Genomic DNA, 25,658 nt, shown 5'->3' with positions numbered 1-25,658 from the left:
AAGACTGGATGCTGTGCCTTAAAGGGGTTGTGAGTAGAATCAGACCGGTTAGACTGAGCAACCACATGGCGTCCATTTCCAGTTCCGCCGCCCCGATCCCCCAAGCTAAAAGCTCCCCGCACCACCCTCCACGACTTGACTTTCGGACAATGGCAGAAACAAGGTTTTGAGGGATCCAGAGGGGAATGAAGAAAAGGGATTCCAGGGGTGAAGAGTGGCTTCTGACACCGTCGCCTCTAAGCCGCTCAAGGTGCGCCTCTAACAAACTCTTACAGCACTCCCCCGACAGCGCCGCCTTCCGTTGGATGTATCGTACTCGAACACATGGGAGGACGCGGTGGGAGAGTAACGAGCCTTTCGGGTAGATTTTGTTTCTATCACCAACATGTGCCTCAACCACGAGAGTGCCATTCTTGTTTGTACAACTGTTTCGAAGGAGGTTGAAGACTACTTGAGATGCGCCAATATAGTGATAAATCTCGTTTTGGGTCGAAAGAAGACTCTGAATGCTTCTTCGCCTGCTTCAAAATTGTCTGTTGAACCCAATGGTTCACAAGCTTTGTCGGTGGGAAGCCAGATCCCTGGCAACGGCAAAGGTTTCGCAGTACGGCAAGAGCGAGTACTGTACGCGCTGCAAGTCTACACAGGGATGAGATGGGTACATGAATGCCGTGTTTTGCAATGGGGAGCGTGGAGTTCAGAAGTGAGGTGCTGAAGCCAGCGGGACGGCCACTGTGAGGCCCTTGTAAATTCTAGCCAGCCTGCCATGGGCTCGTTGCTTAGACCCGCCCAAGAGCTGGAGGGAGGTCTCGCTGCCCGGTCCCCTGCTTCAAAGCTGCCGTCCACATGCATCCCATTCTCTGTTACTTGAGCTTGAGTTGGTACCTTACTGTATGGACAGTGAAGGTGGATACAGTGCTGAACATGCATGTGCTGGGGACCCAACCATTTCAGCGTACGACGCCAGATGATTTTTTTCCCTTAGAGGTTTCGAGACATGGAGACTACCATTTGTGCTAGGGGAAATGAGGCTTGCTCTCAGGTCATTTTGATGTTCCTGGTGTCCGGTTGATTGATTGATGGATCTGATCTTTCAGGTCTAGTAATCCACCTGCATTTTTCATCCGAGAAACCATCTGGTATCGTTTCTCTCGTTTCTTTTTTGTCATAGGGCTCCTTACCAACGCTACCTAGGTAGCCTCCTGTCCCCCCCCATCCATCTCACTCAATTCCTCTTCTCTCCTGTCGGGTACTATCTGTGCAGTGCTATAGGTATGCACATGCCCTAGGTTCCTTCTATAGCCCAGGTACCTACCGGGGAACTAGCTAGGCGTTCCTCACCTTCCCTTCCCTCACCTGCAGTGCCCTCCACTGTCCATCCATCCCCCCCGGACCGTCACTCACTCGCCTTCACCAGGGTCATCTCGTTCTCGTGTGCACTTTTCCCTCTTCAATTCCATTTCCACCTCTTCTCTCTTCACCTTTTACAAATCAGGGTTACGTTACGTTCTTGTTCTCAATCACATCACATCTTTATCTTGTCCAAGGCGACGGTCCCTTTCTAAACCCTCCTTCAGGGCTCATGCTCTGACACGCCCGCCCACTATAGAATTTGGCTTTGGATCGCATTGTCGCGTCTCTGCTGTCCTGTCTGTCTGCCTGTCTGTCCTGGCCCGCCGACTTTGAGTTGCAATCTCCACCTTGGCTCGTCGTACTGACGCCTCTCGCCTGCTGCTCGCTACCCTGGCCTCGCCTTGAACGCAAACAATCGAGCACAATCATATTGCCGTCACCGTTGCCCTCTGCTAACCGGGCTCCCATTAACGGGGACTCGTCGGGCTCACTGTAACCGATTCGCTTTGGCTGCGACTCGACCGATACCCTCGATATCAACTCGACCTCTAGACAGATATGGACGTCCACAACCAGCCGCGTCTACCCCCTCCCAAACCGGTTGGACTTAATAACATTCTCAATAACGACAACGCACCTGTTTCAATCGTTAACGGCCCGCCTCACATGCGAGACTCGGGCTTCTACTCCAACGCAGACGCCTCCAGTAAGCGTACGCTGCTCATTACTGTTTGTGCCAATGCCTCGGCTCCATTGCTAACCTGATTTACCTAGACACATCCGCCGCATCCTTCAACGTGAATGGTCTTAGCCCAAGCGGCTCCGGCTATCAATCCTCGTCGCACGAGAAGACACCCTCTCCGATTGCCTCCAACATGATTCCCAACGGACTTGTCTCGCCATCGACTACCAACATGAGCGTTGCCGCAATGGTATCCCCCAGTACTCCCAGCAGTCTCGATGCACGCCGCGACCGACCCACGTCGATCGAGTCCAACGGTCTCGGTCCCAACCCTGGCCCTACGATGGGCGACACCTTGGCGCCTGGTATGGCAGCAATGAGAAGGGAGAGTGTTGACAGCCGCATCAACCAGAACTTTGGCGATTTGCGCCTGGGAGGCTCTCCTTATGCATCTCACAATCACTCAACTACCTCGATACAAAACACCCTCCATAATCAGCGGAACCCTCATCATTTATCAGTCCATCGCATCTCAAACGGCTACCAACCCAGTGCGGAGCGAAACCCTGAGGGCAAGACGGTCAAAACTGCACCGGCCATCACTGGTCCTGCCACCGGACACATCGCGCGCGCTGCAGAGCCCACCAAAGGTCAAGCATGGGCGTTTCCCGAAGAAGAGATTCAGCGAGTCGGTGGCGCCCCCACGTACACCGACTCGCGGCGTAGCAGTATCACCGAGTCTATCGCGAGTAGCCAATTCACAACAGAGTCTCGCCTACCTCCTGGTCAGATGAGACTGAACGAGTCCGAGTACTCTCGCATGTCCAACGCATCCGACTTTCCGCCTGTTCACCATCACTCTATGCAGCATAAGCAATTGAGTGACCTCCAGGCCGAAGAAGGGAATGGTTCAACGGGCTCGCAACCATATAGTCGAACACCCGAATTGAGAGTCAGCCACAAGCTTGCTGAACGGAAAAGACGAACGGAGATGAAGGAGCTCTTTGATCAGCTTAGAGATCTCATGCCTCAGGAACGAGGTTCCAAAGCCTCCAAGTGGGAAATTCTAACTAAAGGTCAGTAAGTTACGAGAAAGGGGCTAGATCTCGACTGACGTGAAATTCGACAGCCATTGCAGAGCATCAGAAGCAGCAAGATATCATTCGAGCATTACAAGATCACTACAAGTCCAACACGGCCGAGAACGAGATGCTTCGCCGAGATGTCCATGCGCTACGAATGGAAAACCAACAGCTTCGTTCAGAGCTCAACTCTTCCTCTTCACGCCCTCCATTATCTTCAGCAGCAACACCAGCACCACAGGCCGGGACTTATCAGGCAGACCCCTACCCTAACCCGAACCGACCAGAACTGCCACCCCTCAGGTCGCTCCGTAACAGTATTCCAAATGGACCGGACTCTATGACGGGTGTTCAGTACGACAGTCCTCGTACAAATGGCTATCATTAGACGGGACCAATCGAATGTTCCGGGAAATGAGGCTCAGCGGGGAATACTTGCCCCCAAAAACGTCCACCATCTTAAACCTGTTGGAACTCGATTAATGAATGAATGACGGCGAAAAGTTATGACACCGGGAGAGCACAAGGCTGGACTCGACTACTATCGCTGGGTCACCAGCGATGCTCTGAGCCACAACACAAGGGCGCCGTGGCATTAGATTTGCTTAGCTGCTTCTGTTTTGTTTTGTCTTTTTCGGCAACGCTGCCGCCCAGTGTACCAGTACGGCAAACGGACCGTGAACTGTCACTCTTTGTCAATTTCTTGTTCAGTACTAGGTCTTTATCTCATTCTGTCTTTTTTTTTCTTTCTTTTCTTCTTCTTCTTCTTCTTCTTCTTTTATTTAAACATGCACCACGCTCGACTAATGAGGTGGCTGTTAGGAGTTTGTTTAGGTTTGGGACATATAGGCCACTTAATGGTATGGTACGGTTAGGTGCGGATGATCAGGCAAGGCAAGGCAAGGCAGGGACAAGGATAAGGAATAGGTGCAATGGGGTTGGTTGCAAAGGATTTCCTCGGTTTTTGGGCTCGGAAGGACAAAGACGTCATGGAAAATATGGAGATGGCGCGATAGTGTTTCAGGGCGTATATACCCATTTGAAAGGAGGCGAAGCGGATAGGAAGGGTCTGTGCTGTGGAACAAACATGTCGTGGAGGTGATACAGTTGGAAGACGTTTTGTTCTCTTCTGTGCAGTGGCGTGGTTGTGAGCGTATCGTATGGTCTCGGTGTATCGGGGGATTGATGGTAAAATGCGAGAACAAGATATTCATCTTCACCAAATCGTGCTTGTGATTGATAATATTATGCGAATTGTGAGATGAATGAACATGCTCTGCCGGTTATTTGCCATGTCATGTTGGAAAGCAGTGGGCATACCTAGATCTGAGTATCCGTATTATATAGAGTACTACGGATACCACTGGCATGACGTGATCTGATGAAACAATGTGATATGATAAGATAAAGACAAGATGATCCATGAGCACTGGGCAGCTCACAGTTGGACTGTTTACCTTCAGACCGGAGCCAGGGATACGGGATATACGGGGCAGCCCGAGCCCGGGCGGAGTTGGGGGTTGCGGACTTGCGGAGTTTGCGGAAGCCCCGCCCAAGAGAGAAAGTCCCCGATTCGGTCTGAGAGACGAGCAGTAACCATTGACGATTGACTAAAGAAAACAGTGCTAATGCTTACGGCTTACACCAGACAAAGTCCGCAAAGAGGATGCATCAGGGGTTCCTCTTACTCCATTCTCTTGATTATATTTCACTCTGGTAGGCCTATTCCTTCTCCGACGTCAAGTCCGTCGACATTCTTGGGATCCTTTTTTCCGCCTCTCCTCTTCTATCATTCTCACTCTCACTCGCCTCTACTCTCATCCATCCACTCACTCGTTCTATCTCACTTGTACATATATCATGGACTCACTCGGGTCGCTGGCTGCGCGCAAGATGGACCGTTCAGCTGCTTCGAGACAGAAGAGCTGCAACGCCTGCGTGAGAGGGAAGCGCAAGTGCGACAAGAAGACTCCCCGCTGTACTCGCTGTGCGGCAAAGGGCCTCGACTGTGTATATCAGAGATTGCCGCCAGGGGCCAACTTTCACGACGACGATCTGTGTGCCGGTCTTGGCGCTACTGATAATCTGAACGAAGTCCCTGATTTTGATATGGGCTTTGATATCAACAACTTGGGAGCAGACTCGAGTGCCAGCACCAGCAACACCACGCCCGATAGCCTCGACAGAGTCACCACATCGTCGATAGAGCTCGATTCTCCCCTTGACTTCTCCATCATCGACCATCTCATGGCCAACGATACATCTCTCGGTTCCGAGCTATGGAACATGGGAGACTATGGCAACAACAAGCTCAGTATACCACCCGTGCCAGCAGGGCCTGTCGTCATCCGCGATGTGGCTGTTCTAGATAGAGCAGATGCCTGCCTGGCCGACTTCAACCCGCTGGACGTGTACGACCCTCGTACCCGCGTGGGATACACTGTAGAGATCATCACCAACCTCTACCGTGACTTCGCTCGGACTCGCCGGCTGCCCTTCATCCACCCCCGTCTCTACGGCTCCAACCTCCCAAAGACCATGCTAGCAGCCTTCTCAGCGGCGTCAGCCTATTCAGCGCGAACTCCCGAGAACAAAGGTTGGGTGTACAAGCTCATCACTGACATGGCCAAGGAGATCCATCGCGAGGGTGAGCGGGCCTCGACGCCGGCGGAGAAGCTGGCGCGGGTGCAAGCGCTGGTTGTTCTGGACTCTATCCGTATGTTTGATGGTGACGTTACTCTGAGGGCAACGAGCGAGCGCGAGCTGTCGCAGTTTATGGCGTGGATGTTTGCTCTCAAGGAGGTGGAAGAGGAGTTGTCAGTGGGGGATGAACCTGGTGCTACAACGATGAAAGGTCCACCTCCACCGAGCTGGGAGGTAAGATGATCAAAGAACTGTGCCATGGAGGATTCTTGCTGACGTTGAGATAGAGTTGGCTGCTCGCCGAGAGTATACGCCGAACTACCGTCATGTCATTTGCTTTTGTGTGCATGACAAGCATACTCAAGTCCCTTGAGCGTATGTCTTGTTCTCTTTACCTGTACTCATATCTAACACTTTCGCAGCACCCTGCGGTATCATGGAGAGTCCAACCTTTCAGTTCACTGCATCAAGATACCTCTGGGAAGCCGATTCATCAATGGCCTTCTACCGTGCGTGGCAGACCAAACCACAATACCCGGTGCGGAACCTCGACTTCAAGGGTGTCTGGTTGCATGCTCAGCCTGAGGATGTTGATGAGTTTACGAAGCTAATGCTTACTGCGTAAGTGACTCCATCTGTCGAGTTTGTTATTATATCTAACATGAAACAGACAAATGGGCCCAGAAGCTATCGATCAGTTCATGATGGGTGCTGCGTGTTGATTCTGCGCAAGTAACGGATGTCTCATTTGTTTTGTAATGGTAGTTAGGCGTCAGGGTGCTGGTATTCACCAAGTTGTCCACGATATCATGGATCAGGTTGATTTACAAACAAATTGTTGAGCTGGTAACTATTCAGAAACACACAAGTGACAACCAAATGCTACTGCAATAATGCTATATCGACAGGTGTTTGACGCTTATTCAGACCTCATCTTCAGTGATCCTCCAGACCAGCCTCTCGCCACTGACTTCCTTATTTCTCAGAATATCCAATGCCTTTTGGGCCCTCTCAACAGCCGATGAACCTTCCACAACACGATACTTATTGGGGGTAATGACGCCGTCTCTGAGTAGCTTTGGTACCATCTCTGGTTGGGCCTTTTCTTTGAGAAACTTATTCTAGTTTATGTTAGTCTTTGGTCGCTTCAGGTGACTAAGAGTGGCTTACGGAGAGGTAGAAATGTGTTCGCACACCGCGAACTTCAACACCATCGGCCCATTGCCCGACCAACACCCTGGAGACGTCCATCTCATACTCAGGCTCTTCTTCAAGTGTGGCATCTTTGAGAATAACAGGGAGCATAACGGCCACAGTGCTGCCGCGTTGAGCAATCTTGGACAGAGGCTTTAGAGTGCCCTCTAGAGAACCAATGCAGTCGATGATATAAGGCAGTTTGGGCTCTGTTCTGTTACTGGTGAAGTGGAGAATCTTATCGACAACATCCTGCTTTCGATAGTCAAAAGTCTCGGTTGCGCCAATGCTGCGAAGGTACTCATGTTGTTTTTCACTTGCGACAGCGATGATGTTCTTGAAGCCCCAGTGCCTGAAGACCTGAACGGCATAGATGCCGACGCTGCTCGAGGCACCCCAGATAAGGATAGGGTCATCAGCTTGCTTGGGCGTGTAACCTTCCGGGACAGGCCATGGAAGCTCCAGCTTGAGATCCGCAGTGGCAGTGTGAAAGACAGTCACGAGATTCACGGAGACTGTCACCGCTTCTTGGTAAGAAATGTTGTCTGGGATTTTGGAAGCAAGATATGCAGGGATTGTGATGTATTCCTGATGGTTTGCCTCCTTTCCACCATGGAAAGCAAAGGAAACGACACGGTCTCCGACATTCAGCCCCTTGAGGTCACCGCCATCGCCAACAGCCACGACTTTTCCAGCGGCGCCTCCACTGCCCATTTGCTGCGGGTACTCGGAGATGAGTAGACCGCCATCGGCACGATGAAGGTCGAGAGGAGTTGAAGAGGTCCAGGCAACACGAACTAGGACTTCACCAGGGGCGGGAGGATACACGGGGACCGTCTGAAAGGCGAACGGGGTGCGTTTTGCAGGGAGGACTATGGCTTGCTGAGTTGAGGGGATAGAAGACATGACGGGCTTGGTTTGGTGTAGGTGATGAATGGCTTGATGATGATGAGTAGAACGATGTCACTCTGCAGACATAGCAATTCTATAGAGTTATATATACTTCACTGTTCTTTACTTTACTCGCGATCTCATCTCCTGATAATGCGTAATGCGTAATGCATATATAGTCGTATTATTAAAACGTAGATATTTGTCAGCTTGAACTCCGTGGAACGCCTAAATGAGCCCCACCGAAGTTTCTACATATGTAAGGAAACACGCACAATGTTTCGTATTCAAAACAAGGCGACCTTGTGAATAGATGCAAGCAAGCGGCAAGGCAGGGTAGAGTTCATGGGCCCCACGCGTGCAAGATGGGACTCAACAATAATGGGTTTGAGTTTCAAGGCTGAGGTGGATATGCTGATGTAAGATGAAGTCTTACAGAGGAAAGTATTTAATCAATGATGCAGTAATAAATGGTCAAAATCGAGCTGAATGGAAGATAGTAGTGATAAGGCGTGATTCAATATCAGGATTCCATGCTGCTTTAGTTTGTCAATCATGCCATCGCCAATAAATGGCCCCGTTAAACGGTGGTCAATACTTGAAATCCAATTTAACTCATTTCCAACGCCATAACTCGTACAGTAAAAGGTATCTGATCCAGCCATCCAAAACGTTGATCCATTCCATACATCCCATTAAATTCCCAGCCTCAAATATTCGATGGTTTTGCATTAGACGGTGGCAGAGCCCATGAGGACCGTCCCGGCCGCAGGCCCAACATCCACATGCTTTTGCGTGACATTTCCGCTCTTGGCATCATCTCTCGCAGTCGGAGGACGTCCGAGGTCGGCTACGACATTGCGAACTCGCTGTCGCATACTCTTGCGGTGCTTTGCGGCTTCGTTTGTAGACATCTCCGTGTCGGCTTTTGTCGGTGAGACATGGTCCTGGGCTTCTTTGGAGAAGACGGTTGAGCCTGAGAGGACAGAGGCAGCGTCGCTTGTGGTGTCCATTTTGCGACAGACGAATTGACTTTGAAAAGAAGGAGACGCTTTTATTTGTATGAGTGATATTAAATTGATAGAGAGCTAAAATGGCGGGGGTGAGGCTGAAGCTTTATATATGGGAGGCAAGGGATAGGAAGGTAGGTACTGTCCCGTCCTGTCCTATCCTATCTCCTCCTCTCCTCTTCCCCGACTTTATCTGTCTGCCTCTTGCCTTGTCTGCCTTTCAGGGTCTAGATCTTTGGTGGTAGTGTTACTGACCCCGCGCTACTGTAGGGTGAACCCACTTTCATTAACCTTAATCAGTTCCACTTATCTCGAGGAATTACTATGGTATTGTCGCTCTGATACAATAAAAGACATAGTAATACATCATTAATCTTTATCAAATCTCTCTTCATATCATAACGGTCTCATATATATTCTAATTCGAATACAATGCGACGTTCCAGAGACATCTCCCTTTCCTCACGGTTAGTTGCTGTTCAGACAGTCTAGACAACCCAATGTAACCCCTCCCTATCACTCACACGTCAAACTCTCTGAGCCATTCGCTGAGGCCACTGGCTATACCCCATAACCCTTCGCATCGACATCTACAGCTGAATCATCCTCCTCATTATGCCACCAAATCGATGTAAGCACATCCAAACCCAAGGTCTCAAACTCCTCCAAATTAGCCTCCTCCTCCCCTTTCTCAACTCTACCACCACAACTATCGGCACACGTAAACACTTCTCTCACACAGTCTATGTTCCACGGTCCGCAGTCCCAATCCCCTCCATCCATACTGTAGAACTCAACCACGAGATTAGTCGCGCCGAAGAGCAGCTCGCACTGTTCCCGGCAAAGTTGGGTCTGATGCGTCTCTCGCGCATCACCCCAGCTGATCCGGTACCACATAGAGTAGTTCTCCGGTTGGCATGTTGTGCTGTGAACCATGTCGTATAGCTGACCCATGCAGAGGCCCTGTGAGGATTTTGGCTTGATAAGAGCAGTGCGAACATTGCGGAACCACATGTTAAAGCCCTCTGATTTCAGATATCCCATAGTCGGAGGCGGTGGTTGAGATACAAGCATCCGTCGCCAACTGGAAGTGCCCATTGTGAAGTTCTCAAGCCGCTCCGTCTTCTCCAGCATAGATAAGCTTCTTGCTTCCCCTTGTGCTTTAATCGCACCTTCGGGAGCCCAAGGTAAGCGAAGGAACGAGTCTGCTCTTCGAAGGTACGTGTACTTGCGATCGATATCGAAGAAGCATCGTCCAAACTTTTCAACCAGCAGCGGATTGAGTGTGAAACTCTGCGGTCTTCGGGCCCCTGCCGAAGACACGGGTTGGAAGAACAGCGCTTGCTGTATTCTGGGAGATTCTCCTATTATCGCAGCCCAGTGACGACATACCCGCGATGCAGACACAAGAAGTGTCTTCATGTCAAGGTGTAAGAGGATGAGTTCCAGCAATTCCGGGACCGCGAGTATTCTGGTCATAGTGTCTGCGAACTCCATTGCGAATTCAGATGTTGTTTATATCGAGGGACCATTCTAGATGCAAAACAACAAGACTCAAGGAAGGTGGAAATGATGCGGGTTGTCATACGAACTTTATGCAACATATAGAAGCTTCAAAACCGATGATGTAGTGGTATCAGAGATGGAATCAACCTCACATGATGAACTGGGCTGCGAGTCATGATGCCATGGCTTCGCTTTAGTGCATGCGACCAAGATGTAACTTCATATGTTATGTTGGTTAAAGTTATGCCAAAATCATGCCTCGGTAGGAAATGGCCAAGCTTGGTTGGGTTGGCTTACAAGACCTGCCTACTTGGGATGTTAGTGTCAATCCTGTTTGACTCCGTATTCATGGCGCTAATGAGATTACACCAACGAAGCAAGTCACCACCTCAATCCGATAAGGTTTTGTACTTTTAGGATCAGGCTGGAATGCCGTTACTCGATACATGAAGTAGAGGAATGGCGCGCAAATAAGGGAAAGGCTGGATATAGAGGTATATATATCTCATTCATTAGCTGTGTAGTTGTGTACATCATTGTTGGTCGAAGAGTATCTTCCCTAGTGCTCCTTTCATGACACCATTACACAGTGACAAAAGGAATTCCCAGACGCCCAGACTCCAATCATGCTGCCAAAGGCCCAAAATGACAGTCCCTTCTTACCCAAAACCCAGCAGTAAATCCTTGTACAAGTGCCCCGTGAAGATTAAAGAGGTCATAAAGGAGAGAAAAAAAAGTGTGCGCGCGCAGTCTACTTGGTTCGTTCCAGAACCTCGACTCGCTTGTTTCCGAGGTCGACAATCTTGCCGACGAGCTTGCCTGCCTGGTCCATCTCGGTGATGTCGTCGGCACCTCCCAGGCTCACACCGTTGACCATAATATTGGGTACGGTCCTTCGGCCGGTTGTCTCGAGTAGTTGGTCTTGCAGGGCTTGGCCTTGGGGATGGATATCGAGTTCAACGACATAGGGCTCGGGTGTGATGGAGTATTTTTCGATCAGAAGGCTCTTGGCTCGCTTCGAGAAGGGGCAGTACGTCTTTGAGAAGATGATGACTGGATGACAATTAGTGATTATGGTTCCTCTAGTGTTTGCTCTTGGAGACCTACCGGGCGATTTCTTGAGGATAGAGTCAAGCTCTTCGCGAGCCGCAATTGCTTCCTTGCTCCTCGTCTCTGTCTCGGGTTTCTTCTCGGCCGCGGCAGCAGGAGCTGGAATATCGCCAGACACTCCGCCAACAGGCTTGACGATTTTATCCTTATCCTGACCTTCCGCAGAACTTCCAACTCCCACAACCTTCTTGGGAGGATCAGGTCGCAGACCTCCCTTCTCGTTCGCCTTGCCCTTCGCCTCGGCCTCGGCAGCCTTGAGACGCTCCTGCATCTGAGCAGCTAGCTTCTGGTCGTCTGCGTCGATATCACCGTCTCCATCCTTATCAGCGTGAGGCTGTCCAGCCTTCTCTCCAGTTGCAAAGTCGACGATAGGCGCCGGGGGTTCGTTTGCGCTCATGGCATTTTGGGTCTTCTTGATGAACTCCTGGCCTGTGTAGGTCTCTGCATCGTGATGCGAGTCGAATCCTGAGGTGTAGAAGAGGATAAAGATGAATGTGCCAATCGTCGCCAGGATTAGTAGGCGTACTCGGCGTGGAGAAGGCATCTCGGCGGGATGATGATCTCGGGACCAGGGGTGGATGCGCTAGGGAGCGAGCTCTGGTCAAGAGCTCTTGAGCGTCGCGCGACGAGCGATTGGAGTTGATGGAGGAGCAGCAGGATTGTCTCGGATAGCGATGATTAAGGAGCGTCGAAAAAGACGAGAAGGACAGTGAGAGAAATATCGGTCGGCTGGGGTGTTGAGCCGAAGATGACGGTGGGAAAATGGGAATGGAAACGGAAATGAAGAGGAACGGGATACGAGAGTCGACTCCCAGGGACAGATTCTCCAGATTAGAACCTGAGGTAAGGGAGAGAGCTCTCCAATTCCAGCGGAGGGTTTTGGTGTCTGTGGCCAATCAGGGCGCCTCATGGGGATAAGACAGTGTGTGTCATCATGGACTGTGCTACAGATGGACAGCATTTCATTTTCTACGCTTGGTAAACCTAGAATTTGAGCAGTAATATCTTATGAATTTTATAAACTGTGGGAAATCAAAGAGTTACAGTATTTGAAAGTAACATATAAGATAATAAACCATGTTTGGTTCAAGTATCTCACCAACGCCCATATGGCCATCCAATATTAAACAAACTCCGTCCAACATGCCAATATCAGAAGAGCCAGCTTCTGATTTCCTCTCATTACTTCCACCCGATTATTGCGAAACTTTGTTCTTCTACAAGTCAGTATATGCATCATATTAATCGTGGGCTTGTCACCTACCATTGAATATTTATACCGTCAGCCGCTCCACGGAATGGTGCATCTCTTGGTCAGGTACAGCCTGTGCTCGCACACTCTGACTAGGCTTCTGAGGCTCTTCGAACAAAACTTGGGGGGCTCCATGGTGATAGTGTGATCTTGCGCGGTGCAGAAGAGCTGCTCTTGTTGCGTGGAGGTGTCGAAGATGTTGATTACCATGGCGGTGATGGTGCATTGCTGGTGCAGCCTCGAGAGTGAAGGCCCAAAGGAAGAAGGCTAGGAAGAAGGAGAGTTTGAAGGACAACATTTTGTGCTGTGAGCTGAAGTGATGCAATGAATTGGTTTGACTATGTGCTTGCTGCTATCACGAAAACTCTACTGGGCTATTCGCTCTTATATGTCCTTTGAGATCCCTTACTCCCTTCTCCCATTGAGACCATATGACGAGTAGTGTACTTACAATGAGTCTATTCCATGCTTCAGTACCGCATTCGGTCAGAATCGTCCTGTCTTGGAGCCCCTCGGAAGGAATTTGCAGGGTCGTGGGCCGCACTGAGACAATCTTCTAATAGAGCTGTTTGCGACAAGAAACTATTTCTGGTCCTGCCAGCCCCTTCAACTTATGCTCCCTCCATCACATGAACCCTTTTATCAGGATAAAGCTCATATGAACAAGTCTTAAACACCCCATATAAGCTATTTCCTTGGCCGTTGAGATCGTCGTCAATGTTGATTTGACCCTCGTGGAAAGGGAAGGCTGGTACTTGTGAGACATTCTCAATAATCGCGCTACATGTGACTTTGTGGGGTTACAATACCACGATTTGAATGTTATCAAGCAGCGATCTGAATCAAACCTACATCAGAACTATGAAGTTGACGTGTTAATCTTTTTCATGATATTGACTTACATGAAGGCCATATGAAGCATGACTAATCGAGAATGCTGCTCCGAACCAATAGAAACCTGCCAAAACTCTTTTTTACAGTGAGCATCCATAGTGGCACGGGCGTTGATGGATCCTGACAAGTTGCATTTCTAGTGACTTCGATTTATGATAAAAAGAAGTGTCCTTTTACTCGACTGAGTCATATCTTGGAGTTTCATAGCATATAACGGGAAAAGCATATTCATTTATTTGTTTGTCCTATCTATTATCTCACTTTTGATTCCAAAGTCTGTCACCATTTTACATTACAATCCCTTGAACTCACTGCAGACATCTACCCTTGAGTTCTCCGACCTTCTACAGTTTTAAATCTGCCCTTTCAATACTCTGCTCGAGGGTTTACAAGAATCACCAATAATACTCCCTAGTCTCAGATCGAATATTAGACCCTGGCCGCCTTCGCCATTCAACCTTGAAGAGCTCTCGCCTGTTTAAAGCATCAGATATTCGGTATGGCTCCCTCAAGGGCAAAATCCTTGTCGCTCATGATCGCCCTCGTCCTGGGTATTGTACTCTGCATCTTCGCAGCACCAACACTCGCCTCAGCTCCAGCCTCACAACCATCTCCCGAGGCAGATGTCGAACTTATCTGCCACACAGATAACCCCAAAGACTGTTACCCAAAGGTGTTTCAACCAACAGATGAGTTCCAGGTCGTCCACGATGATCAGGAACTTCCCCACGGACTCCATGTTCGCCTGAATATGTCCAACGGCAAGAAGGAGGCCAAGATCAATGTCCCCGATGAAGGAAACCCTGCACTCGAAGGCCTCCCGGTTGACCAAGCTGTTGTTGTCGTCGATCAGCAGCAACAGGAGGATCCCCAAATTCCCAGGGGCGCCCCGGCTTATGAACCTATTGGTAAAATCAAGGAGCCTGAGGGCGACGATTTCGTCGGTAAGCCCTTCTTCACCGCCATGAAGATGTTGAAGGCTGGCGAGACCGGCCAAGGCAAGGAGCTTGACGATGCGCTCGAGGGAATGGAAGAACTGTCACATGATATTTACTACGGTCTCAAGGTCACCGAAGACGCGGCGGTGTTGAAGGCTCTCTTCTGCATGATGGCGGATTCAGATGTTGCTCACCCTGCGGATATCACTCCTCGGGATCACCAAGCAGCTGCCATTCTCGGGGCCGCGCTGCAGAACAATGCTGCGGCATTGAAAGAGATCACCAAGCAGTGGCCTGGTCTCATGGAGGGTCAGTGCCCGAGCAACAGCAAGTCTCTAAAGGAGTCTTTCTATACACCTCTTGTGCCCGCTCATGTTCCATCGTCGCTCAGCACCAAGACGTTGGCCTCTACAGCGAAAGCCAAGGTTGGAGCCATCAACGGCCTCATCAAGAGCGATGTCATCCGAGATGAATTCCTCAAGAACGACGGCATGAAGCTGTTGCTTGAGGTGCTCGTGCCTGAAGGCAAAGAATGGGATACTACACAGCGCAAGGTCGGCCAGTTGGTTCTAGATACTTTCTTGGATGAAGATATGGGCGCAAAGCTTGGTCAGTGGCCTCGCACAGAGCGAGACAGCGACGCAAAATGTCGAGTATTTGAGACAAGCACCGGAGAGGGGTGCTGGGACTACCATGTTGCGAGGATCCTGAAGGAGAACAAGAGAGACAGCGGACATTGGAGCCGGGATCTACATGATCGGCTTGCGGCATTGAGGAAGAGCGGAAAGGTGCCTCCTCGCGTTGAATTGTAGAGCACAGCACAGCACAGCACAGCATAGCATCTGCCAAGCGAGATTATTATAAGCAGAGCAATAGAGCAACTATTTCAAGCTGTAAAATTGAGTATTGCGACATTCTGCATGTGAGATTGCTGTGCCCAAATGTGGTGCAATTGAAGGATTGATCCTGATGTGGTTCGCTAGATTGAGCTCGGTGCAGGAGAATTTCGGACATTGGCCTTACTCCATCTTACAACTAACAAAACATTCATGGATCTTGCTGACACCCGAATCCTGAGATAAGTACCTACTTATATACCACAATCGGCCCCGTTTTGATACGTATTTCTGCTATCCGGCTCTTTCGGACCAAACCTCAGTCTCGTCTAAAATGAATCAAGACGTACCCTTCCAGCTAAGGCATGATAAAAAAGGTCGTGGAATCTTCTCCACCAGAGCCTTTTCTCCAGGCGACATCATCCTCCCATTCACACCAACGATTCTCATCCCCTCACTATCTCACATAAAAACCATCTGCAGCCACTGCTTCAAGCCGGCTGACGTACGCTCCTGTTCCGGCTGCCACGCCGTGTCCTACTGCGATGCCGCCTGCCAATCTGCAAACTGGACTGCAGTACACTCCAAAGAGTGCAAATTACTGCGTAAAGTGACCGAGCAAGGACACCCGGGCATACCGACGCCTGTGCGCGCAGTGATTCAGGCGCTGGTGAAGCCTGGTATTGGCGCTGCGCTGGAGAACCTTGAAGGAAATGTCGAGTCTTGGAGGAAGAGTGACAAATGGGCTGACATGGAGATGATGGCCATGGGTGCTACTGCGTTTACTGGGCAGGGCACGGGTCAAGAGGAATTGCAGAAGACGCTGGCTCTGCTCTGCAAGGTAAGTCCTCAGAAATGTACGGCAACAGGTCAATATACTGACATATCACAGATTCAGACAAATGCCTTTCATAGATATGATGCCGATCTTGGACAGGTCGGCATCTTTCTCGAACCAAAGCTCGCCATGGCCAACCATTCCTGCATTCCCAATGCCATGGTGCAGTTTGTTGGCAGGAAGGCCATACTTAGAGCTGAAAAGCCGATCAAAGTCGATGAAGAGATTGAGATCTCTTACACGGGTATGTCTCCCCGTCATCTCCTCAAGATGCCCACTGACATGCTATCAGATTACACGTTCCCTCGGTCCAAGAGAAAACATGCACTTGCACCGTACTTTTTTGATTGTCAATGCCCTAGATGCGAGAAAGACCTCAACGTCTACCAAGTCTGCGCTGGCTCTCCAATCATCAATATGAACCGCCATAGCCTTGTCGCTGATGTCGGCAAGCTTGGCAAGCACCCTGCTGCAACAGATTCGACAAAAGCCTCAACGGCGGCGAGTTTCAGCGAGCAACTGTCTGATTTAATAGATGAGAAAGACCCTGCCTTATCACCAGAGAATCGTCGAAGAGCACTTCGAGCTCGTTACCAGCAATGTAAAGGGCTGACAGCCGAGAAGCTTTGGGCAGTATCACCACTCCCACAGCTGCTGACTGAGGTATCAATCCTATACATCGAAGAAAGCAACTTCATATATGCCTTAACTACGGCATGCTTCGTTGCGACTTCCAGCGACCCTTATCGACATGTCTTTCCATGTCATCCTATTCGCATCAAGGGCCTTTTACTCGTCGCCAAATTACTCGCCAATACGGCAGCTGACACAGCCTCACTCGGTAACTCACAAGCCGTGGCATCAAAAGGAGATATTAACCAGAGGGCCATTCAGACACTGCAGGACATTGACCAAGTTTCCTTGTGCCAGATGCTTCTCATCATGATTATACGGTCTGTTCCCAGAGACTATGTTCGAGAATGGGAAGTCTCGGCCACTGCTCAGCAGATGCTGGATGAGATCAATGAACTACCAGGAAGAGACCAGGAGTTGTCTCTTATTAACGCATGGAAAGAGAATCCTGAGGGTGAACAAGCTCGACCCTTCTTTGAGTATGCTGTAGTGAAGCAAGTAGATTCTCTGGCGAATTTGGGACTTGAGATACTTGAGATGGACTTTGGCTATTAAATAGAGACAACTTAGTGTTGGTTTTGGAACCCAATAGATTCGCGAGTCAGGAATTTAGATGCTTGAAGACTTTGGACCTATTATTGAGTACCGTAACACTACATGATTATATAGGTAGATTCCTATATCTACTTCAACCCTCCTGCCGCGTGCAAGACGCGTAAAGTGGTTAAGCTGACAGACACTCTCATTGGCTGCTCTCACAACAAGCTTGCGCCCCACTCTCTAGGTAAAGTCCCTTGAAAAAACGCCTGGCAAGCAAACAGGTACGTACACTTGGCACAGCAGTGCATCTGCATTCTTGGATCGCAATTCTTTTTTATTTCCTTAAACATTGTTACCTCACGACGTGAACTCTTTTCACGTTTCTCCTTCTAGCGGCGCATTATTTGCGCTCGCACTCGTGTAAAATTCATAATGGGTAAGAAGGCAAAGAGAAAAGCTGCCAAACTCGTCAACAAAGCCCTTACAGCCCTAGGATCTGACCCAATCCCCGATCCCATCGACAAGGCCTCTTCAAGCGACAATCAAGATGAGGCCCAAACGCCCGACAAGTTCGACCAAGGTGTTCCTGTCACGACGGCCATTGCGACTCTCGAGAAGGATGCTTCAACACAAAGCGACGGCAGCCTGAAGCGTTCAAATCCCCATGACGCAGACGACGGCGGAGAGTGGCAGGTCGTTTCACGGGCTTCAAAGAAGCTTAAGAAGGTCCCTAAACCTGGCAAGAATTATCCCACCATTGCATTCTCGCCTAATGCGCGACTGCAATCCAAGATCAATATTTCCCAAATGCGAGACCTGGTTACATATATCTTTGCCGACGGAGCTGGTCCTCAATGGATCGGCATTACCCATCGCCCAGCGTTCCGAAAGATTGTGGCTATAATGATACCCGGTATTGAGGAGGCTATGTTCAAGCACGACGTTGACTTCGATACATACAACAATGCTGATAAGGAGGAAAACGCTGTTGCGGCGTCGCCGGACGACTATTATCCCCGACCACTGAAGAGAGAGCGCCTACCCGAGGCTCTGCAACCATTCGCGGACATGTTCACGCATCTATGGCCCGTCAAGACACCAGGTGATGATAGACACGGAAAGATGCATTCGCCCATGGCCGCTTTCCTAACAACCCCCACCCCGAAGGAAAAGAATGGGACAAAGAAGGGCATCAAACCAGCACATGAGCCTTCGGGATGGAAGAACGAGAGAGCACGCATCACTGAATTCCTTTGTACAGTCGATGATCTGACTGACAACGGCTACTTGGTTCACCCAGCTATGCTGGAAGGTGCTGCCAAAGACCAGTTCGTTCTCCCCGAAGGATGGGTCATCACCCATGTGAAAAGCCTTGAAGAAGGTCAAGTTCCAGAAGACGAAATTGAAAAGGGCAGCATCACAGAAGGACGAAGTGTTCTGGCCCTGGATTGTGAAATGTGTATGACTGGAGAGAACGAGTTCTCTCTGACGAGAATCAGCATAGTCGACTGGTTCGGCAACGTTGTACTCGATGAACTTGTCAAGCCTGATAAGCCTATTATCGACTACGTCACCCAATTTTCTGGCATCACAGAAGAGATGCTTGCACCTGTAACAACTACATTACATGACATCCAGCAGAAGCTACTTGAACTGCTGACCCCTCGCACAGTCTTGATAGGACACTCTTTAGAGTCAGATACCAAGGCTCTCCGCATCTCTCACCCTTTTATCATCGACACATCCATCATTTATCCGCATCCTCGCGGTCCTCCTCTCAAATCGTCTCTAAAATGGCTGGCGCAAAAATATCTGTCAAAGGAGATTCAAAAAGGCGGCGCAAATGGCCACGACAGCATCGAAGACTCTAAGACCTGCCTCGATCTTGTCAAACAAAAATGTGAAAAGGGCAAGGCCTGGGGAACATCTGACTCACAGGGAGAGAACTTGTTCCGCCGACTAGCGCGAGCTGGAACTGCATACAAGGCCCAGGGGGGAACCGCAGGTGGCGCTGAGGTCGGCAAGACGAGCGCAGCTGTTGACTGGGGCGATCCCTCCAAGGGGGCTGGAGCCGGCGCAACACATCAGCTCGGCTGTAAGAACGACGAGGATGTAACTAACAACGTAATTCGTGCTGTGCAGGGAGACCCGGATGGCCTCGAAATCCGCGGCGGCGGAGTTGATTTTGTCTGGGCGAGAATGCGAGAGCTTGAGGCCCTTCAAGGCTGGTGGAACCGTAACCGTGTCGACAACACAAACAGCGACGGTGGTCCTCCACGAGACTCTGAGGCCATCCCATCCGACAAGTCAGAGCTCGAGCAGGCCCTCGTACGCCTTACAGAGCGTCTCACACGCATCTATGATGCCTTGCCGCCCTGCACAGCCTTCATGTTGTACAGCGGTTCGGGCGACCCGCGCGAGATGTCGCGTCTGCAGAAGGTGCAGGCCCAGTGGCGCAAGGAGTACAACACACCCGGTAAGAACTGGAACGACCTGAGTGTCAAGTGGACTGATGTCGAGGACCAGGCGCTCAAGGAAGCGGCGCGCAAGGCTCGGTCAGGCATTGGGTTTATCTCGGTGAAGTGAAATACCAAAGGGACACGAAGGTATCAGATAACAAAGGATACTGTTGCAACTGAAGACGAAATGCCAGATGCGTAGCAAATGCATATCTTGCTGAGGGACTGACTATTTATCGTATTACAAAAAGACTACTTGCATGTAAACAGACCATCGTCTGTTAAAACGTGCACAAATAAACGAGATCAAGTACAATGATCATTACAACTTCTCATTAGAATTGTGCCTAGTAAATCCTGGTTCTTCATCGTCCCAGGATGGTGAGTCATACTCAGAACCTTTGACAGGATATCCCTCCAAAATTATATAACTACACTTTCATTCCCACAAAACCTACTACATAAAAAACAATAGACATGTTGGGGCTTTGATGACCCCTTGTGTAAATCCCCCTCCCTGAACCAGCTTTTTGTTACGCCAACGCTAGTATGGACATTCTCAAAAAGAACATATCCCTAAACACAAAGAAAATTGACTCAAGGCAGTCAGGCTCAAGTAATGAAATTTTGCCATAAAAAGACCCGTATGTAACGCCTTCTCGTTCACTTGTACTTTCAGAGCTCGAGTTCCTTCGTGAGAACCTGCGGCTGCGACTGAATTGTGTTCAATTCATAACCAAAAATGAGGGAAGGTGAGCATGTGTGCTCATGTGCAAGGACCTTGGGGACCTTGGTCTATAAATCGTGTACATGGTTTTGGCCCTTTAGGCAACCAAACAAAAAAGAAACTAGTATTAGGTTGAAACCCGAGAAGGGTGTAGTGACTGATCATATCGACGAGTGTGTTATGGTAAGCAAAATAGAAGAGTGGCCAATAGACCTCCTACTTGGCTATAACAGCAGAAGTATCAAGTGCGAGGTCTGGCAGGAGGATCTTCGACAAGCTCGGCGGAGCTGCCGAGCAGATCCACGTCACGGTGCAACGGGTCAACTCGGCTGACACCATGTTGTGACACCATGCCAAAGCTGGCCGGCCGCTCATCAACTGAAGGGCCGAAGTCGATGTTGGTGAACTCGCCGGGGAACTCCATGGACGAATTGGACGACAATCGCTTCTGGGAGTTGGTTCGCTCAAACGGTAGCCGCGATGACGCTGATAGTGTAGCTCGGTGGTGACTTGAAGTGTGGCTAACAGCATCGGGTTCTCCTCGCCACTGGGATTCAAAGGATATCGTTGAGCCTGGCATATTCATGAGGGTAAGAGATGGTGCTCGGCTGTGATCACTGCCTCCAAAGTGGCCAGAAGCACGCTTGGAGCTCTTCCGAGGAATCTCTGGGGCATCGTCATCCTCAGCTTCGCGCAGTGCGATATGAGGCGCCTTGGACAAAGACTTGCTTGGCTCTCGAGGGAAACTCTCGCTGCCGGCACTGAAAGTACGTCGGGGTCGCTCCAGCACAGGACTCTCCGGCTCAGAGTCTTGAGGATCACCGTTGTCATCTAGTAGAGCACTTTGAGGTTGACGTCCGGGAGACCGCCTTGGTCGAGGCTCGTCTTCATCATCTGAGTCAATTGGGCCGTTCCGTAGTACGCCCATAGCCACTGGGATACCCTCAGGGGGCGACTCTCCACCATTCCTAGCCATCATGGCTGGAGGCATCCGTGAGCTCCTCACAACCTCGAAACCCTTGCCCTTCTCTTTTGTCTTTCCACCGAATAGATTCCGGAACCAGCCCGAGGCAGTAGCCACAGGACCAGTTGGATCGGCGGGACCAGTTCCAAGTTTCCGGCCCGGGCCGTCCGAGTTCAAGGCGGGTCCACGAACCCCGTAGTAAAAGTCAACCTCGCGAGTGGCATAATCGGGTCGGTTCGGAGGTATACTGGCTTGAGAGTATCCAGCGGGAGGGGGCGCTGGTGTTGCTCCTCGAGAAATATCCGCACCCATATCTGCAGGATCACCTAGACCTCCAGCTGGGTTAGCGCCCTTAACATCTGCTGCGTTAGAGCCACCAGGTCCTTCGGAGTGGATGGACTCGTTCATCGTCTGTCGTCTTCGAGGAGGTCGATAGTAGGGATCGGCAGCATCTATTGATTGTGTAGGATGATGGCGGGCAGCGCTGGGGGAGGGCAGGAATGAAAATGTACTCCTCTCCCCAGGGGTGTTGGGCATGTATGAGCTGCTGCTATCCACGTTCTGCGGCATGCCAGAGTAAACATCGATGCTATCGAGCGCCGAGCTGCTCCTATGCCGAGGGTTCATGAGTCCACCGAGACTAGCACCAGACTCGCTTCGAACCCTTCCGCTTGGCATGGCATATCCTGACTTCCCGCTATCGTCCACGTCCAACATTGCTGCTGTCGACAACTGGCTTGCTCGGGATGGACCAGTGTTACGTTGCTGTGTGTTGCGGCGAGACAGCTGTCGCATACCAAAGATCTTTGTGAGTCCACCACGGGTCAGACCTCGAGCGTCGTCTCCGCCAGCTCCAAGTATGCGAGCCGCGACCTCGATAATGGTCTGCAGGGCGTTGAGGAAGAAACCAAATATCAAAGCCGCACCGTGGATTCCTAAGATGATGTAACCAATCCAACCCTTGTCGCCCTCAGAAACATCAAGAGTAGGCACGAATGCTACCATTAGTAAGATAGAAATTAGACGAAGTGCTCCAAAAAGTGTATGATAAGCATTCATCGCTGTTGAACGCTGGAACGGTCGGAAGGCATGGATGGTAAGGATATGGATCACTTCACAAATGGCGAGCAGTACCACCTGAGCGATACCACTAGGCTGCACGGCACCGACAGTGATACCCCGGAGGAATGTTAGGAAGACGGGAATGAGAGCGAACCCAGCAGCCTCGTCGGAGTATGTATTGTACAGAGGGCCGTATAAAAGAACAGTCGGCAAATCATCGTAGAGGACGGACTTTGGCCTCGTTCTGATTATGAGGTAAAAGAGGTATGCCGCGAAGATTATGAGGAAAACCAAGGTAACGACGGCGAGAGCAATCGTATAGGTCGGAGAATCGCCAGCAGTGACGAGCTGAAAGCACGACAGGGCGATGATCGGGAATAAGAAATAGTTGAAGACAATGCGGACGGCGTTGCCAACGGAAAAGGGGACGTTCTTTGAACGCAGATCTTCCTCCGGGGTGTTGTTGATCTTTCGGAATAGCCACTGCACTGCAAATGCGCCCTGAACTAGAGCGGTAACAGAAGCAATGCACACACATAGCCAAACCATCATACCGGCCCAGATATCTCTACTCTCAGCCATGCCAACCAATTGACCAAGCTCTTGAAGTCCGTAAGTGGCATTGGTGACATAAATACCATCGACAACGCTCTGCCATGATGGGGCATCGGCGACAAAGCTCTCGTTGAACATTAGAGTCGACCAGGCCATCTGGCTGACAATGGGTTGATAGAAGCCGGGATAGTCAAGAGTGAGGCCACCGCTTAGCGCGATAAATTGGATATACTGAAGGCAATCTCCAAAGCCCGGCGTGACAAGACGGAGCAGATCAACATCTCGACCATAATTGGAAGTCCAGTGGAAGATATCAGATGAGCCCCAGGGACTAAAGATGGCTGAGAACACGACTGCAAAACCTGTAAAAAGGAGCACTATCATGGGTAAAAACTTGAGTAGCCACGAGAGACCTCCCAGATCCGGAGTCACCGCCATGGAAACACAGCCAATCTGAGGAGCATCGCGAGTCCCATCAATAATCGACATACTAGGTGCTAGGGACGCAAACGCATATGTTGAGTAGGCGTCCCATGTGATGTTAATAGAAGGTAACTTGTATGCATCACTATAAATTTATGGTCAGTACATCTGTCTTGACTTCAATTCATGAGTAGTTTATGGACAAGGACGTACCTATAATCGACTTCTCCGAAGTAAGGTCCAAGCGGGCAAGATCCGTTTACCAATGAAGTGTTACAGAAATTAAATTTGTCGTTGTTGTACGGAACATATGTCAAGAAGTGAACCTTGGGGAAGTAAGTCGTAGCAGTGTTGTAGCCATCCTTCTTCTGGGGAGTTTCGGCGATTTTGCCATTGATATCGCTGGCATCCTTCCAAGAAGGGTCATCGGGCGGTGGCAGCGCGCTGGTCGTTCGGGCACCCGTGACGTTTCCCCAAACAATAACTCGAAGGTTGTGTTTCTCGTTCTCGGTATCGAAGACGGCATCGGCGTATAAGGGAACCCATTGCAGCCTCGTCGGTTCGTGCAAGCGGTAGGCGTCGCTGAGGCAGTTTGTGAAAGGGATCCTCACGGCATGAGCAGGCGATACGGCGTGCATTGCAATGAGAAGAGCAACGAGTAGACTTTTCGACAACCGGGATATCGTGCTATATCGAGGGAGCCACGCCCTTTGTCGAGGGACAGCTTGTGTCATGGTAGTGGAATAACACTGATTGCGTGAGTGACCAGAAGAATCTACGGGAGCGAAGGCAGCAGGCGCGGAGCCAGATATCGGGGATTTCGACGACCGTGCCACATGTCGCCTCCTGGGCAGGTCTTGGATGAGGCCGCGATGGTGTGAGTAAGGGCGGCAATCTTGCGAACAGTCGACAAGTTGTTGACTGGTCAGACCAAGCTGCATAGCTTCGAGATTAAGACTATCCAAGAAGCTGAAATAACCAAGACTGTTGAAATTTGCCAGTGGAGTCAAACTGTGAAGGCGAGTAATCGGATCCGGGAGGTTCGTGGTGGCTCAGACGAAGATCATCTTGGGTGTCGAGAAGAGTAAGCCGACAGAAGGTTAGAAGACCGACCTGCAAACGAGCAAACGAACGAAGGAGTGAGCGACGTGATTCTCGAGATGGCAACGGATGTGAGATGATGTTTGTTTAAATGACCACGGATCAAATGCTGATTGCTACTAGAGTTATCTACGATGCGTAGACAAAGCTGATGAAGCTACCTGAAATACAGAAATAGGGAAGCGAAGCGAAGCGAAATCGATTGACGGAACGAGCGAGTGAAGAATTAGGCAGGAAGGAAGAAACCAAAGGGAGGAGAAGGAGGGAAAAAAGGCCCAACAGTAGAGTAGCAAAATGCGTGAGCGAATAGGTAGGTTCTGCTGTGCGCGCAATGCAATGGTCGTGTGTCGATCGAACCTGACGGATGGATTCTTTTTTTGGGGGGCAGCAAGGGAAAAGAGACGCCCTTGTCCCAGTCGTTGAAGTGGAAAGAACAATCTAACGGGGGACCCATGGAGAAGTATCAGGTACATGTCAAGTCAGCGCTGGGGATAAAACGCTAGAGGGGCCTGTAAGACGCTCCGGGCCAGACGGCAGTGCACCTGAACTAGCTGCTGGCTGTAGGGAGCTGAACTGGATGGACGGGATTCTGCTTCCCGTAGTAAACGAAACCCTGGCAGGCTTGGTGAGGATTTGCAAGTGTAAGTGGGTTGTTTCCTGGTGAGCATTACGAGCTCTAACTACCTAGGAATTTCTTCAACTGACCCGTATCTCATACTTCTTGTGTCTCATAATGCACCATGATTTACGCTTAAATCTCCTCTTAATCAGCCCTGGCACGAAGGAGTTCGACACCTGGCCTCGAGTGAGATTTTGTGGAATGAATAGGTAGATGGAAGGATTCGGTTTTGGAGCTATCGGCTCTGGTGTCTGCTTCAAAGCTGGGCATTGTGGCTGGGTCCACGCTAAGAACGCATGTCCTATCTTTATCTCATGCCATCTCAGGGCTCAAGTCATGGATGCTT

The 25,658-nt window shown here is 50.2% G+C and overlaps 11 protein-coding genes across 11 annotated transcripts; 5 read left to right on the top strand and 6 right to left on the bottom strand.

Moving 5' to 3' along the window:
* Positions 1-2,042: 2,042 nt before the first annotated feature.
* Positions 2,043-3,892, top strand: FOBCDRAFT_212272 (uncharacterized protein). The gene is made up of 2 exons (XM_059609340.1): positions 2,043-3,111; positions 3,165-3,892. The coding sequence occupies exons 1-2, from the start codon at positions 2,229-2,231 to the stop codon at positions 3,503-3,505; spliced, it is 1,224 nt and encodes a 407-aa protein (XP_059463881.1). The 5' UTR covers positions 2,043-2,228; the 3' UTR covers positions 3,506-3,892.
* On the top strand, positions 3,139-4,341 carry FOBCDRAFT_6001 (uncharacterized protein). The gene has a single exon (XM_059612241.1). The coding sequence runs from the start codon at positions 3,608-3,610 to the stop codon at positions 4,217-4,219; it is 612 nt and encodes a 203-aa protein (XP_059463880.1). The 5' UTR covers positions 3,139-3,607; the 3' UTR covers positions 4,220-4,341.
* A 413-nt stretch (positions 4,342-4,754) lies between these two features.
* On the top strand, positions 4,755-6,881 carry FOBCDRAFT_5999 (uncharacterized protein). The gene is made up of 4 exons (XM_031182550.3): positions 4,755-5,994; positions 6,048-6,135; positions 6,183-6,381; positions 6,431-6,881. Exons 1-4 carry the CDS (start codon positions 4,978-4,980, stop codon positions 6,480-6,482), a joined length of 1,356 nt encoding a protein of 451 aa, XP_031043318.2. The 5' UTR covers positions 4,755-4,977; the 3' UTR covers positions 6,483-6,881.
* FOBCDRAFT_235617 (chaperonin 10-like protein) lies at positions 6,684-7,860 on the bottom strand (the record flags this gene model as incomplete). Its single annotated transcript, XM_031182551.2, has 2 exons — positions 6,684-6,881; positions 6,931-7,860. The coding sequence occupies 2 exons, from the start codon at positions 7,858-7,860 to the stop codon at positions 6,684-6,686; spliced, it is 1,128 nt and encodes a 375-aa protein (XP_031043319.2).
* A 574-nt stretch (positions 7,861-8,434) lies between these two features.
* On the bottom strand, positions 8,435-8,923 carry FOBCDRAFT_5995 (uncharacterized protein). Its single transcript, XM_054702869.2, has one exon. It carries the CDS (start codon positions 8,856-8,858, stop codon positions 8,577-8,579), a length of 282 nt encoding a protein of 93 aa, XP_054558844.1. The 5' UTR covers positions 8,859-8,923; the 3' UTR covers positions 8,435-8,576.
* A 318-nt stretch (positions 8,924-9,241) lies between these two features.
* FOBCDRAFT_212267 (uncharacterized protein) lies at positions 9,242-10,497 on the bottom strand. The gene has a single exon (XM_031182548.3). It carries the CDS (start codon positions 10,350-10,352, stop codon positions 9,417-9,419), a length of 936 nt encoding a protein of 311 aa, XP_031043316.2. The 5' UTR covers positions 10,353-10,497; the 3' UTR covers positions 9,242-9,416.
* Positions 10,498-10,850: 353 nt separating this feature from the next.
* On the bottom strand, positions 10,851-12,299 carry FOBCDRAFT_314327 (thioredoxin-like protein). The gene is made up of 2 exons (XM_031182547.3): positions 11,469-12,299; positions 10,851-11,414 (listed from the first exon to the last, which is right to left on the bottom strand). The coding sequence occupies exons 1-2, from the start codon at positions 12,013-12,015 to the stop codon at positions 11,113-11,115; spliced, it is 849 nt and encodes a 282-aa protein (XP_031043315.1). The 5' UTR covers positions 12,016-12,299; the 3' UTR covers positions 10,851-11,112.
* Positions 12,300-12,443: 144 nt separating this feature from the next.
* Positions 12,444-13,062, bottom strand: FOBCDRAFT_212265 (uncharacterized protein). Its single transcript, XM_059609339.1, has one exon. It carries the CDS (start codon positions 13,019-13,021, stop codon positions 12,746-12,748), a length of 276 nt encoding a protein of 91 aa, XP_059463879.1. The 5' UTR covers positions 13,022-13,062; the 3' UTR covers positions 12,444-12,745.
* Positions 13,063-13,745: 683 nt separating this feature from the next.
* On the top strand, positions 13,746-17,494 carry FOBCDRAFT_174042 (uncharacterized protein). The gene is made up of 4 exons (XM_059608488.1): positions 13,746-15,363; positions 15,875-16,232; positions 16,284-16,473; positions 16,522-17,494. The coding sequence occupies exons 1-4, from the start codon at positions 14,117-14,119 to the stop codon at positions 17,415-17,417; spliced, it is 2,691 nt and encodes an 896-aa protein (XP_059463878.1). The 5' UTR covers positions 13,746-14,116; the 3' UTR covers positions 17,418-17,494.
* A 340-nt stretch (positions 17,495-17,834) lies between these two features.
* Positions 17,835-19,988, top strand: FOBCDRAFT_235615 (uncharacterized protein; the record flags this gene model as incomplete). Its single annotated transcript, XM_059610026.1, has 3 exons — positions 17,835-19,351; positions 19,395-19,497; positions 19,545-19,988. 3 exons carry the CDS (start codon positions 17,835-17,837, stop codon positions 19,986-19,988), a joined length of 2,064 nt encoding a protein of 687 aa, XP_059463877.1.
* A 572-nt stretch (positions 19,989-20,560) lies between these two features.
* Positions 20,561-24,675, bottom strand: FOBCDRAFT_5974 (uncharacterized protein). Its single transcript, XM_031182540.3, has 2 exons — positions 23,806-24,675; positions 20,561-23,737 (listed from the first exon to the last, which is right to left on the bottom strand). Exons 1-2 carry the CDS (start codon positions 24,531-24,533, stop codon positions 20,830-20,832), a joined length of 3,636 nt encoding a protein of 1,211 aa, XP_031043308.3. The 5' UTR covers positions 24,534-24,675; the 3' UTR covers positions 20,561-20,829.
* Between the last annotated feature and the right edge of the window lie 983 nt (positions 24,676-25,658).

The sequence above is a fragment of the Fusarium oxysporum genome, chromosome I (assembly GCF_013085055.1).
Source record: "Fusarium oxysporum Fo47 chromosome I, complete sequence".
Lineage (NCBI taxonomy): Eukaryota > Fungi > Ascomycota > Sordariomycetes > Hypocreales > Nectriaceae > Fusarium > Fusarium oxysporum.
Note: the sequence above shows the minus strand (reverse complement) of the source record. Positions and strands in the feature narration are given on the sequence as shown.